Genomic DNA, 12102 nt, shown 5'->3' with positions numbered 1-12102 from the left:
ATGCAACGTTTGTTAGCCCCATCCTCAAAACTCGCACACACAACAAGATGTATAGCAAATACAACCCTACTTTGCCCAAACCCATGTGATATTTTCATCAATCATCGTGGGATCGATACCAAGAAGAGTATTTCAGGCCTACTGTATGATCATTTCACTAGCCTACGTTTGAATACTTTCTTGGATAGTAAGAGCTTAAAGCCTGGGGACAAGATTTTCGGGGAGATCGATGCGGCGATCAAAACTTGCGAGGTTGGTATTGCGGTTTTCTCTCCTCGTTATTGCGATTCTTACTTCTGTCTCCATGAACTCACATTGCTCATGGAGAACAAGAAAAGAGTCATCCCTATATTTTGGGATGTCAAGCCATCGGAACTCTGCGTTAAAGACGACGGGACACGTCCAGCTTCTGAGATCCGGAGGTATCAATTGGCTCTTAAGGAAGCAAGATATACCGTAGGGCTCACGTTTGATACATCTACTGGGTATGCTCTTGTTTTTTTTCCTCCATCAATATTTATTTATGATTTCTTAAATATACAGTTCATTTACTTACATATTTATATATTTTCCTAGCTTAAAAGAAAACTTAGGAATTTCTCTTATGAAACATTCGAATATGGACATTGGTTTATCTTTGATCACAGGTTTTTTTTTAACGAATTTGTTAGAAATCTTAAACGCAATATAAAAATATGAACGAAAATTACGTTGACATTTCGTATTTGCAATCTTTTTCTATAAAAGCACTGGAAAGATGCTCTCATTGAAACGTTAAGCAGACCAATACAACAAGTCAACAACACTTGAAACAGTCAAACACAGTTTTTAACTGAAAAATTAATTATCTAACAAGAAAAGGATATTGCAACTCATAAAATCACCTTTTTTTTCTTTGCAATCAAAAGAGTGGGGGTGTTTATTGGATTTTACGCGTGACAAGTTTTATAGTAAACCCATTGGCAGCAGATTTTTGTTATTTTTATATAGAGTAGAAAAATCTCTGATTAGTAAGGAATTTGAATATATATATTTTTATGATGGTTATACAATATGAAAATAAATATAAGATAAACAGAAAAATAACAAGCTTATATCTCCTTTGCACCAAACAAAAACTTATATCTCATATATAGATTTGTATTTGGTAAAAATGTAAATGTGATTAATTTTTTTGACTAATTTATTTATTCTATTGTGTAGAGACTGGTCAAAGCTCTTGGCCATGGCATCGGATGCAGTCATGAAGAACCTATTAGAAGTTGAAGAGAAGAAACTAATGAGCATTAACCCCACGTACAAGCACATAATTTAGTTAGGTCAATCAATTGCTCAATAACATATAAAGCGTGTTATTTTCTCCTTCATTCTATTTTAATTTAATTTAATTTGATAGATATAGTAAATAAACTGAAAAAGTACTTTGTATTTTTTTACATACTCATTTTTTTCCAGATAACTTCATTCTTGTAAGAAGTTGTAATTTTTTTTTTCCAGAAACTGGATTTTTTTTTGTAACCTATGATCATACATAAATAAGAAAGAATTTCTTGAATGTACCCTTCCATTAGTCAAATGTCCATGGTTTCTTTAACAAAAGAAACAAAAAAAACAAAAAAAGATGTGGTGTCTTTGGATGCTCTTGTATATAATTAGTGCACAATGCTTGAATACTAATTCAAAAGAAGAAATTATTCAACTAAAAGTGAACATTTTGTGTAGGGCATCCAACCAAACTCGTGTATGAATCATTATGAATTAGGGAAAAAACCTAAAAAAATTCGCCATCTAATTTTTTTTTGGCCGTTTAATTACTCTAGTTATTACATTTCCCAAAAATTACCTGGTTTAATTTCTGTCGTCTTTAAAAACCTTTATTTAATTAATAACGGTAGATTCATACTTACGACATAACGACTGTTAACTCTAATGAAAGAAATATTAACCAAGATTAAAATATAACCCCACGTGGTTAATTAGAGGGAACTAAAGACAATGTTGCCATCTTCTTCTTCTCCCAAATCGATTTCGAGTTGAACCCTAAAACCCTAAACATTACAATTGAAATTAACAACGGTTTCATACCTCATCTCTCAGTCGATTATTGCAATGAACACACCACACAATCAACTATAACCGCAACTACTCAGACGACAACTATCATCGCAATCAAAGGAATTTGGGATTTGAAGTTTGAGAAGAAAAATCGCTTTTAGGGTTCTAGGGTTCTAAAACTCGAAATCGATTTGGGAGAAGAAGAAAAGGGCAACATTGTCTTTAGTTCCCCCTAATTAACCATGAGGGGTTATATTTTAATCCTAATTAACATTTTCGTCATTAGAGTTAACAGTCGTTATGTCGTAAGTATGGATCTACCGTTATTAATTAAATGAAGGTTTTTAAAGACAACGGAAATTAAACCAAAAATTAAACGGCCAAAAAAAATTAGATGGCGTATTTTTCGAGTTTTTTCTCATATTAATTAATGTCTCGCCAAAAAGTACCCTTGTTGGAGACAAGTACCGTGTTAACATTATACATCTACAAGAGTGATATTAATTTCACTAACTATATATAGTCAAAAGATCAAATATTAAGGCGATCACTAAATTAGTTGTATTTTGAGCCTTTTATCAAAATCGTTTTTTAGGTTTCCTTTGTAAATCGTACCTACTTTAACTCCAGTAAGGAAGAGTTTAAATTCCTAACCGTTGAGGTGGGCTCTAAAATAAACACCACTTGCCTTTACTATGTTTGCTTAACAGCTGCAAATGCATGCTTTTATATATGTTGACTCTCTCTTTTTTTTTTTTTTTGGTTGTCTATGAGTATATATTATCTCTAGCCGACAAGGAAAATGAAACAAGATAAAATCATTTAACAATTAATTTATAAGAAGATGGATTAATTAGGAAAAAAAAAAAAGAAAATTAGAGGAAGACGAGGAGGAGCATAATTGAAAGGGACCACAAAAATTAATGTAATTGGTCAGTCACTACTAGTCTCCTCCTCCACTAATGAATGACAAAGGAAGCATGTGCCCCCACAAAACTCTTAACTCATCCTTTGCTGTCACCGAAAGCTTCGAATCCAGAGTATATAAAACTCTCTCTCTCTCTCTCTCTCTCTCTCTCTCTCTAAGTCAACATGTCTCCTTCACGTCTCTCCCCTTTTATCTTCTTCGACGAAGGAAGAAGAAGAAGAAGAAGGCTTCACTGTTGTTCTCTCTTTCTCTCTCCGTAGCCAGCCAGCCACCGCCACCATGGATTCTCGAGCTATACTCGATTCCGCTTTGTTTCAACTCACTCCTACTCGCACCAGGTCTCTCTCTCTCTCACACTTTCTCATTCGATTTGCTTTGCTTGATCTTATTTTGTTGAATTGTGTTTGATTGTGTTTTGGAAGATTCGATCTGGTGCTCTTCTGTGGGAGTAAGAAGGAGAAGCTAGCTTCTGGAATCTTCGAACCTTTCGTCTCTCATCTCAAATTCGCTAGAGATCAGATCTCTAAAGGCGGTTACTCCATCTCTCTTCGTCCTCCTTCTTCTCACTCTCCTTGGTTCACCAAATCCACTTTTCATCGGTATTTTTCAATTCCCCCCTGAAATCCCGATTCTTCTACTTTTGTTGACAATTTCCAAATTCAGATTCGAATTACGATTAATGAGATCTTGTTGTAATGAGTTGTTGCTAAATTACGTTTCTTTGATTTTTGATTTTTTTTTTTTTTGTAGGTTTGTGAGATTTGTAAACACGCCTGCGATTATCGAGAGATTTGCTACTCTGGAGAAAGAGATCTTGCAGATTGAGCATTCCATTCAAGCTAACGAAATCGCCAATGCTGCTACTGATGCTGAGCAATTACAAACACAAGATGGTAAAGCTAATTCCATAAAGAAGTCGAACGAGTCATCCAAGGTAAACTTGCGGTTTCCAAGTTGTAACTGTGCTTTTCAGTTACTGGTTTTGTTTGGTTAATTTAGTGTTTATTTTTATTACTACAGAAGGGATCTGAGAATGGCAATGAGTTTGCAGGAGAGGAAACCTCAAAGTAACGTTTCTAACTATGGAACTTAATACAGTTTTCTTTTTCACGCATTCTTCCACAATTGGATAAGTTTTTGTTGACTAACCTGTGTTTTTTGTTTGTGTCATTTACCAGGATTCAGCTTCAACGTCTTCTTGAAACCCGAAGAACATTGCTTCGGAGAGAGCAAGCGATGGCTTATGCACGAGGCGTTGTTGCTGGTTATGATATTGATAGTATTGATGATCTTATTTCTTTTGCTGATGCTTTTGGGGCGTCAAGGTTAAGGTATGTAATGTCATCGTTTCGTAACCTCCTTCAGTTTGATTTGCTGTGAGATTAGTTTGAAATATTCTTGTACTGTTCATCATTACGCAGGGAAGCATGTGTAAAGTACAAGGAACTATGGAAGAAGAAGCACGGTGATGGGCTTTGGATGGCGGAATTAGCAGCTGTGAAAGCGTGTGCTCCAGTGGACATGTCACTGTTGGGTTCCTCAGGGATCATTCTCACCAATGAAGGTGCTGCGCTATCACTAAATGGGACAGACTCTGAAATTAAAGGTACCTTGTCGTAGCTGATCAGAGATCCTAATTCTTTTAGTGCTAGATGGCTAAAAAATTCCCATATCTAATATGAAGAAGTTCTGATTTGTAGATGACAAGTCAGTTAGTTTAGAGCAACATCCTTCCGGTGTTCCAAACTTTCAAGCACCAATGGGATGGCCGAACCATATGCCTCAGTACTTCTACCCTCCTCCATACCAAGGCTATCCATACCCTCCTATGCAACCTATGCCAAATCAACACCAAGGAAACATGCCGTGGCCTTCAAGGGGCAAAACTTCCAAGAAAAAAGGGAAAGGGGATTCTGATGAAGATGGGTCTAGTGGATCAAGTGAATCTAGTGAATCTGACTCGGCCAGCGATGATTCTGCTTCTTCTTTGGAAGATCAAGGTAAAAGACACTCTCGTACGAGTAAAAACTCTCGTAGATCAAAGAAAAACCGGAAGAAGTCATCTAAAACTGTTATCATCCGTAATATTAACTACATAACCCCCGAGGGACGAAACGGAGAAATGGAGGGAAATGAGTTTACGGACAATGGTTCTATCAAAGAGACTGTAGATGCTGCTGTTGGATTGCTCAAGGAAAAAATAGCTCATGAGGGAGAAGTCTCTGGTGAAGAAAAACGAAGCAATGAGAATTGGGATTCTTTTCAGAACATCCTGATGAGGCATGACGATGGCTCAGATGTACATTCGATGGATGTCGTCAGTGAGGAGCATTTCACCCATAGAGGCGCTAGTGTGGGTGCGAATTCTAATGGCTTGCAAACAAAGAACACTGCCTCTGGTGATTCCATCACCACAACTCAGAAAAATATAGAAAATGGAGGAGGAGCGGCCTTTGATCATTTTGAAAGTGAGGATACTGCTCGTAGGCTTCCAAGAACGAGGGACTCGACTGAAGAATGTATGTTGATGTTAAAGAGATCAGACATGTATGGAGATGAAAGCAAAGACATGTATAATGCTAGGGGTGAATCGTTGGTGAAGAAGTCAGGGAGTGGAGAGGATTGGTTTACTTCTTCCAATCGGAAACCAGAAAGCAACCATGGGAGAATGTCATTTGATGACAGCATTTTGACATCTCAAGTATCTGAGAAAAGCAAGAAACAAGAATTCGTTGATGATTCTTTCATGGTCCATTCATCATCGCTAGCTACTGATGATCTTTATGACTCTCGGTGGAGACCAGACATGGCTGCAGATATTGCTTTAGCCTCCGACATTGACAATGGTCACACGAATGAAAAGCGTGATTCATGGGAACCAAATGATCTTTGTATGATTCCTGAACGCAATTCAGGAGACTCGTTGGCTAATGATTACTCGATCGACTTCTCTGCTGAAGCGAATGCAAGGCTATCAAGTAACGGAACAGCTCAGGAGAAAGAAGATAAGATCGTCTCAAGCGGTGAGAAGAAAACCACTGTGAAGAACCCAGAAGCTCGTAAGTCTAGAACTCCAAGTAGAACCAGAGCTGAAGCCATGTCCAAGACTGCAAAGAAACCGACATTAGTTAGCAGAACAATGGCTCAAAAGAACAAGTTTGAAAAGGTAAGAAAACGTTCTAACACTGCATTTCCTTTATCCGATAGAATTGAATTAGTTTCTTACCTAGATTTTTTTGCCGGTTAATCTTTGGGATTGTAGGAAGAAGAGATGCGGATGAGAATAGAGAATCTTGTTATGGAAAGGCAGAAAAGAATCGCTGAGAGATCAGCCATGACTGCATCTCGAAAAGGTTCGATCCGAGCTCCTTCGCCTCGTGAAAGGGCAACATAAGTAAGTAAAGGAAAACGGTTATTCAGTTTACAGTTAAAACCATTGGAAACAGAACGCATTGTTTTGGTCACTTCAAAAATTCTTTTGATACATTCATAAATAAGTCAGGTGGTGGTGATCCGATTATTTTATTTATTATTTTCTCAAACTGTTTCTGAGTAGTGATTTGTAATTTATTTGGGTTAAACAATGAGATTTATATATTTGTAATTTTTTTGATTATATAAACCAAAGATAAGTACTCAATCTCTTATTGCACATTGACAAAACCTAATAACCTATAGTATTTTGAGCATTTTTGTGATTGTTTCGTGTCTTTATCTCATAGTCCAAAATTCCAAATGCAATCCACCAAATCAATAGAGTGGTTTATTATTATTAATGGCTTAATGCTTGAAATAATCATATTAACACATAATGACTAGTCAAAATAGATGTATCTTACAGATTAGCTAGCTAGTGTCTGATGGATGCGTGATAATTCTGTAAAAGCATTAAAATAATTCTGTAAAAGCATAATTCTGATGGACAGATTAATGGGTTTTTTGTTGGGCCTATGATAAAATAAAAGATAAAAATGTCCTCAATTTATTAGTGCACATTAAAATCGGGTTGTAAAGATTACCCACAAGTCCACAACGCGTTTAACTATCGTTATTAGTTAGTTGATAAAGCTACTGTTTGATGCATGAATTATTATTATATAAGTTGGATGCATGACTATAATTCCGTTTGTATTTGTAAACTTTGACTAGTATTAAGCAAAACAGCTTATAATATTATTCCATGTAAAATCATATTAAAAAAATTGTTAACTTATAAAGTTGACATATGATTTGCTTTTACGCAAACCACATGTTATAAAGATGCAACCAACAATAACATAGACTATGTCTTAGCACATTTTACAAACAAAAAAATGGTATACAACAGAGGGTTGAACAAAAGTAAAAGTATTAAAATATACAGATTTTTATAATTAAAAATTGCAAAACCCTAGTTGAACAATTGCGTCATTTTATAATCAGTAGGAACTATATTTTCATTACTTAAAACTTAAAAGTCTATTATGGTGGAAACAAACATTCTACAATTAATATTCCCTGGTTAAAATTTATTTTGCATCCAAGTTTGTTTGACTATAATCTTTTTTTAGGCATTGTGTAGTATAGTACCCGCAGATTTGTGTAGGTTCTAAAACTATAAAGCTTGGTTTGTTTTTTTGTCTGTGTTTATCATTGAACAAGATAAGATGTTTTATTTTTCTGTTACCAATTAATCAAAATAGAAAAAGGTTTGATCCTTCAAGTAAAACAGAATGGGTGTAACAATAAACCAAGAGGAGATAATTAGTACTTACACAGGTAATTAACTAAAAAAAGGAGAGATAGGTTTTAGGAAAGGGGTTACAGAGATTTGCCCATAAAAAAGAGAGATTCAACATTTGTTTTCCTTTGGCTCTCTCTCTTGAGAAAGTTCCATAAGTCTCATCAGCACAAAAGGCCTCAAACCCTAACTAATTAGATTTGCTCTGCACGATTCTGAAACTTTTATGATTTTGATGTTTATTCTTTATTAATATCTTCTGCTGTAAGGCTTTGAACACGTCTGTAAATATTCATTTTTTATTTTGAATTTTTCAACAGAAACACCAAAAAGAAAAAAAAAATAGTATAATATTTTATTGACATTATAAAGCCGGAGTCGCCGGCAACTCATGACAGCCGGAGGTTGTTTTGGTATCCAAACGACGACAATGTTGTTCGGTCGTAAATCATCAAGCAAGTTGCAGGTAAAACACTTCTTCTTAATTCTTGATTGATTACATAGATTATTCACATATATCCTTGATTTTATGCTATAATTTTCTTGATTGATTTTGATTATTCACATGTATATATTATCCACAAAATCATTTGATATATTTGGAAATTATTCATATGATTCATACAAAACTCTTAATAACTTTCTTGTCTCTAGGAGTTATGGTTATATGAACTAATTCCAAAAACACATACCAAATTCTCATGTAGTCTTTTATAATCGTTAATGGTAGATCTTTCTTGCTCATATATATACCATCATGAAAAGCTGCATCTTTTTGTCAATATAACCAGATAAGTTCTGCATCTTATGGTTTCTTGTTTGTTATGATGGTTCTTGAAACTTGAGTGAACTCTAATACTCTATATATATATACTCTAATACTCTTATATGAAACATAAAAGAACTAACAAAATTTTCATTATAACGTTTCCAAAGTGCAAAATTTGATTCTAAATATATTTCTTTATTTTTTTTGTTGCAGCCTGTAAAAGGGCAAGCATCGCCTAAAGTTAGCAAGAATAGCAAGCAGGATGTTAAAACTTCTTCTTCTTCACCTAAACCTTCCTCTTCTTCACCCATATCGATTAGATCATCTAAGTCAATATTATCGGGGAGCACATCATCAAGACGTGTTTCTTCGCCTATAGGCATGCTCAAGAATGTTTCCAACAAAGAAGCTAAAAGCCCCAAGGCAAGCAGCTCACCTAAATGGACTGGTAATTTCATCCTTATGGTGGAGCTTCGCAGGAAGATCTTTACCTTTAGAGACATCATTGATCTTTCTTCTCTTGACGGTTCACCTTCCATAACCGATGTGCGTAAACCACAAAGTCTTCTCCTTATTAATTGCATCAAGATGCTTTATATATATGTTATGACTCGCTTGTTATGTTGTGTAGATGGTGATGCATACGATGAAAGATCTCCAGAAACTTTGTCCTGAGATCATCCACAGCTCACATATCTCGGAAATAAGACGTGCAAATGTCGATAAGGTATTCAAAACATGATCCAAAATATATGTTTTCCCCTGTCCTGCTGTTTCACATTCCTTGAATCTGATCAAATGTGTCTCCCACAGGTTCTTAACCATTTCTTCAATGCTTTGAAATCCATTGGAGACTCCTGGATTGATAACCCCGAGTGGATAGCTAAATCTAAGTATTGGAGTAGCAGCGTCGGAAAGAACCAGTCTGATCGACTAGGTAATAAGAAAAATCATCTTTAAAATGTTTAAAAGAATGTTTTGAATTGCAAACCTCTTTAAAATGTTCTGTTTCCTTTGCAGTTGAAAAGGTGTTAGCTGCATTAGATGGATTGATTAAGATGTCGAAAGAGAGGTTTGATATGATGGAGATTGATGAAGAAGAAGAGAAGAAAGAAGCCACTAGTCCACGGACAGCTAAATCCTCGAGCAGTCGAGTTTTATCGCCATCTGATTCATTCTCCGATAGCAAATCATCTTTCGATAGCAGACACTCGTTTTGCGGGTCACCAATCACGCCAAGATCAGTTCTACCAGAACCAATGATGGGTTCACCGGGAAGAGTTGGAGACTTTGCAAACTCTGCGTCACATCTTCTGTGGAATATGAGAGTTCAAGCACTTGAGAAGCTTAGTCCTATCGATGTTAAGCGACTTGCTATACACATTTTGTCACAGAAAGAAGCTCAGGAACCAAACCAAAGCAATGTAGAAGCTGAGATTAGTGTTGTTGAAGAGTTCAAGCCAAAAATGGATGATATAGAGAGCACTGATGTGAAGATGGAGACAGAAGAATCTGTTGTTCTTGATAAAGATAAAGATATTGTCATTAAGATAGCTTCACTGGATTCAACATCTGAAACCAAACTCAATCAATCAGAAGAATCTGTAGTTGCTCCGGAACCTTTGCCACCATCGCCTCTTCCTCCACTATCTATTATTAAAACTGCTTATTTACCTTCACAGCCACCACCTCCTCCCCCTCCTCCTCCGTCACCACCGCGTATCTCTGACACGGCAATACCAACGCCACATCCTCCGCCACCAGCAGTTATGCCTTTAAAAGGCGCTGCTCCACCACCTCCCCCTCCACCGCCTCAACCTCCAAGAACTTCAGAAGCCCCACCACCGCCCCCTCCGCCTCCAGGAACTGCAGCGGCACCAACACCGCCTCCTCCTCCGCCAATGCAGAACAGAGCACCACCGCCACCACCAATGCCTATGACAAACAATGGAAGATGTGGACCACCGCCTCCTCCACCTCCTATGCCTCTAGCTAATGGAGCAGGACCCCCACCGCCACCACCTCCTTTGGCTAAGTCAACTGGAGCAGCAGGGCCGCCTCCGCCACCACCTCGAATGGGTATGGCGAACGGAGCAGCCGGTCCTCCACCCCCACCAGGAGCAGCAGGTCCACCGCCCCCTCCAGGAGCAGCAAGAAGCTTGCGTCCCAAGAAAGCAGCTACAAAACTGAAAAGGTCAACCCAATTAGGAAACCTTTACAGAATCCTTAAAGGGAAAGTAGAAGGGCGTGATCCTGCAGCGAAAAACGGTGGCGGAGGCGGAAGAAAAGCTGGAGCCGGAAGCGCTCCAGCTGGTGGAAAACAAGGAATGGCTGATGCACTTGCTGAGATCACAAAGAAATCTGCATATTTCCTGCAAATACAAGATGATATTGCAAAGTACATGAAGTCAATCAATGAGCTGAAGATTGAGATCACTAAGTTTCAGACTAAAGACATGACTGAGCTTCTTAGCTTCCACGCCCGCATAGAATCAGTTCTTGAAAACCTAACTGATGAGTCACAGGTCAGCAACATTCATACATCTTATTATCTTCACTTCTGTATCCTCTGTTTTTGTGATTCTTGATTAGTAAAAATGTTTTTAAATATTTTAGGTTCTTGCGCGATGTGAAGGGTTTCCTCAGAAGAAACTCGAAGCAATGAGAATGGCAGCTGCATTGTACAAGAAGCTGCACGGTATGATCACCGAGCTACAGAACTGGAAGATAGAAGCTCCTTTGAATCAGCTTCTAGATAAAGTTGAACGTTACTTCACAAAGGTACATACCTAATTTAAAACCATTTCAATATCACTCTGTAACATAAAGATCCAAAACTGATTTATTGATTAATTAAATAGATCAAAGGAGACATTGACACTCTTGATCGAACCAAAGATGAAGAAGCCAAGAAGTTTCAGAGCCACAACATCCACTTTGACTTTAATATACTTATTCAGATCAAGGAGACGATGGTTGATATCTCATCAAATTGTATGGAACTTGCATTGAAGGTAACTAAAAGCTAGTAATATTAAAATACTTTCTTCATTTGTATCCTTTTTTTCTTACCGTAGTCATAATCAAATTCACAGGAAAAGAGAGAAGAAAAGCTTGTGTCGCCTGATGCGAAACCGAGCTTGAAGAAGGCAGTAGGTAGTGCTAAAATGCTTTGGAGGGCATTTCAGTTTGCATTCAAAGTCTATACATTTGCCGGAGGACACGACGATCGCGCTGATTCCTTAACCAGAGAGTTGGCTCATGAGATCCAAACTGATCCTGAGAACCCATGATGATTCCATCGTTCATATATATCATCATCTGCACTACCAACTACTATACTCCTTTTTGCCATTTTTAAAAACATAAAATATATCCAATACATTCGATACCAAATGATAAAGAGTTTATGTATATGTATAAAACTTTAACTGTTGTTTTGACTTTTGAGCTTGTAATTCCGAAGCCCCCTAAAAAAACTTAGGATTTAGAAGTTTCATGGGAGCTTGGAGATGCAGAGTCTTTTGATAGAAAGGCTCTCTATAAACCTTTGTGTTTGCCACAATATGTAATATTGTTTTTTTGCTGTTATAAACTTTTTCTTTCTTTAACTTTTTTTTTGTAAACTAA

At 36.9% G+C, this 12102-nt stretch overlaps 3 protein-coding genes across 4 annotated transcripts; all 3 read left to right on the top strand.

Moving 5' to 3' along the window:
• Window positions 1-1514, top strand: LOC104754106 (putative 2' cyclic ADP-D-ribose synthase BdTIR). The gene is made up of 2 exons (XM_010476261.2): window positions 1-485; window positions 1204-1514. Exons 1-2 carry the CDS (start codon window positions 1-3, stop codon window positions 1313-1315), a joined length of 597 nt encoding a protein of 198 aa, XP_010474563.2. The 3' UTR covers window positions 1316-1514.
• Window positions 1515-2901: 1387 nt separating this feature from the next.
• Window positions 2902-6623, top strand: LOC104752776 (COP1-interacting protein 7). 2 transcript variants are annotated; one of them, XM_010475007.3, is made up of 8 exons: window positions 2902-3321; window positions 3406-3582; window positions 3734-3917; window positions 4004-4050; window positions 4162-4314; window positions 4405-4589; window positions 4684-6149; window positions 6246-6623. In XM_010475007.3, the coding sequence occupies exons 1-8, from the start codon at window positions 3263-3265 to the stop codon at window positions 6375-6377; spliced, it is 2403 nt and encodes an 800-aa protein (XP_010473309.1). In that variant the 5' UTR covers window positions 2902-3262; the 3' UTR covers window positions 6378-6623. The 2 variants fall into 2 exon arrangements, with proteins under 2 accessions (XP_010473309.1, XP_010473310.1); XM_010475008.3 differs by having other exon boundaries at window positions 3027-3321; window positions 4007-4050.
• Window positions 6624-7761: 1138 nt separating this feature from the next.
• On the top strand, window positions 7762-12083 carry LOC104754105 (uncharacterized protein At4g04980-like). Its single transcript, XM_087490430.1, has 8 exons — window positions 7762-8169; window positions 8686-9018; window positions 9104-9199; window positions 9286-9409; window positions 9493-10997; window positions 11089-11253; window positions 11334-11486; window positions 11568-12083. Exons 1-8 carry the CDS (start codon window positions 8095-8097, stop codon window positions 11763-11765), a joined length of 2649 nt encoding a protein of 882 aa, XP_087346556.1. The 5' UTR covers window positions 7762-8094; the 3' UTR covers window positions 11766-12083.
• Window positions 12084-12102: the final 19 nt, after the last annotated feature.

Source organism: Camelina sativa, chromosome 16 (assembly GCF_030686135.1).
Source record: "Camelina sativa cultivar CO46 ecotype springtype chromosome 16, ASM3068613v1".
NCBI classification, from domain to species: Eukaryota; Viridiplantae; Streptophyta; class Magnoliopsida; order Brassicales; family Brassicaceae; genus Camelina; species Camelina sativa.
The sequence above is the reverse complement of the archived record's forward strand: the minus strand, read 5'-3'. Positions and strand labels throughout refer to the sequence as shown.

Bases quoted from the DNA above. Each gene is read 5' to 3' on its own strand.
- LOC104754106 (XM_010476261.2), top strand. From the start codon at position 1: ATGCAACGTTTGTTAGCCCCATCCTCAAAACTCGCACACACAACAAGA. The intron at 486-1,203 runs GTATGCTCTTGT...TCTATTGTGTAG, and splicing joins ACGTTTGATACATCTACTGG to AGACTGGTCAAAGCTCTTGG.
- LOC104752776 (XM_010475007.3), top strand. From the start codon at position 3,263: ATGGATTCTCGAGCTATACTCGATTCCGCTTTGTTTCAACTCACTCCT. The intron at 3,583-3,733 runs GTATTTTTCAAT...TTTTTTTTGTAG, and splicing joins ACCAAATCCACTTTTCATCG to GTTTGTGAGATTTGTAAACA. The intron at 6,150-6,245 runs GTAAGAAAACGT...TTGGGATTGTAG, and splicing joins AAAAGAACAAGTTTGAAAAG to GAAGAAGAGATGCGGATGAG.
- LOC104754105 (XM_087490430.1), top strand. From the start codon at position 8,095: ATGACAGCCGGAGGTTGTTTTGGTATCCAAACGACGACAATGTTGTTC. The intron at 8,170-8,685 runs GTAAAACACTTC...TTTTTGTTGCAG, and splicing joins AATCATCAAGCAAGTTGCAG to CCTGTAAAAGGGCAAGCATC. The intron at 11,254-11,333 runs GTACATACCTAA...TTAATTAAATAG, and splicing joins TTGAACGTTACTTCACAAAG to ATCAAAGGAGACATTGACAC.